Here is a 1,648-nt window from a genome sequence, read left to right on the forward strand (position 1 = left end):
GATGATGACGATGATGATGATGATGGACATGATAATATCAGTGAGAACAGCAGCAGCTCCCTTAGCTGAACGCCCAGTCTGGGGCCTAGTCCTATGTTAACTGCTTCACATTTTGCCTGTTTAACCCTCACAACAATCCTATGTGCTAGGCAGAGGTGACACTCCAAGGTTTAACAGTCAGAAACAGAAAGGGCATCTGCCAATCAGCACTACAGACATGGGCTGGCTGATTTCAGTCCTGAGAGTCCAGAGAGGCTTCATCCCCATTTTACAGATGAGGAAAGGTAACGGGTTGAACAGCATCCCCAAAATTCATGTCTACCTGGAATCTCAGAACGTGACCTTATTTGGAAATAGGATCTTTGCAGATGTGGTTAGGTAACATGAGGTCATACAGGAGCAGGGAGGGCCCTGAATTCAATATGACTGGTGTCCTTATAAGAAGAGATGCAAAACCACAGGGAAGACACACGGGGAGAAGGCCATGTGACAAAGGAGGCACAAGAGAGGGAGTGCCAACGATTGCCAGGAATGACCAGCAGCTGGAAGAGACAAGGAAGGATCTCCCCTAGAGCCCTCAGGGGGAACACAGCCCTGCTGACGCCTTGATTTCAAATTCTAGCCTCCAGAACTGAGACACTGAATTTCTGTTGCTCTCAGCCACTTTGTGGCCATCTGTCACGGCAGCCACAGGAAACACACAGGACACAGAGCTTCAGGCGGTTAATGGGACCCATCACAGGGTTGTCAGGAGGAATGAGGCACGATGCACAGAGTCCCTGGCAGTGCCTGGTACACACAGAAAGTGCTAGATAATGGTCACTACCATGAGCGCTAGTGTGACCATCTTTTCCAGGTGGCATGGCCCCAAGACAGTTCTGTGTAGTGGTTCATGATTCCGCATCTCAGACAATTCTGCTTCCCACCCACCTCCTCGCACTCCAGGAGGGAAACAAGAACATTCCACGCTCCACCCGCCACCTCGGAATGCATCCTCCCCGTAGGCCCTGCTCACAGTACTCGATGCCTTTGATCAGGTCCTGGAAGTAGAACCGGGCCCGGTCTTCAGAGAGCGGCTTGAGGGTGGGCACCTCCATGACAGGCCTGGAAGGTGGACACGCGTGTGAAAGCCCAGCCGGATGCACGCGGCCCCGGCCCCCTCCCAGCAGCAGAGCCCGGCACCGCCCACTCAGCGCTGCGGCTCAAGGAGCGCCCGGGACCACCCGCACCGGGAGCTGGACACTCACCCCTGGTTGACGAGTTCAAACACTGCAAGGGAAGAGAAGAGGGTAAACTGTTACACTGGGAAGTGGAGAATCCATCTTCCTCCTGTCCTCCCCTCCCACTGCCTCTAGAAACACCGAGAAGCACAGCAAGCAGCACTGGGGGCTGGGGAGAGAAAAAGCCCACGGAGCCACAGCGGCACAGGTGGGAGACTCCTGATGTCCCTGGGACCCAGCTCAGCTTCACTTCTAGTCCCCAAGTGGACAAGAAGAGTGAAGAGAAGAGGCGTTCTGGGAAGATGTCTGTTTACAGTCTGGTGGCAGAAGCCTCCCTTGGGAAAACTCCCTTTTTGCTCTTAAGGCCTTCAAGCGATCGCTTCTGGGACCCCTTGGTCAAAGAAAACAAGGCAGGGGAGGAAGGCCAC

The 1,648-nt window shown here is 54.2% G+C and overlaps 1 protein-coding gene across 1 annotated transcript in view; it reads right to left on the reverse strand.

The window, feature by feature from the left end:
• CAMKK2 (calcium/calmodulin dependent protein kinase kinase 2) overlaps nucleotides 1-1,648 on the reverse strand; it is a 25,656-nt gene that overhangs the window by 15,629 nt on the left and 8,379 nt on the right. The window contains 3 exon segments of the mRNA XM_023733667.1: nucleotides 1,016-1,104; nucleotides 1,248-1,294; nucleotides 1,411-1,472. Coding sequence (XP_023589435.1) covers nucleotides 1,016-1,104; nucleotides 1,248-1,294; nucleotides 1,411-1,472 — 198 coding nt within the window.

Source organism: Trichechus manatus, unplaced genomic scaffold, assembly GCF_000243295.1.
Source record: "Trichechus manatus latirostris isolate Lorelei unplaced genomic scaffold, TriManLat1.0 scaffold00061, whole genome shotgun sequence".
Classification (NCBI taxonomy): Eukaryota; Metazoa; Chordata; class Mammalia; order Sirenia; family Trichechidae; genus Trichechus; species Trichechus manatus.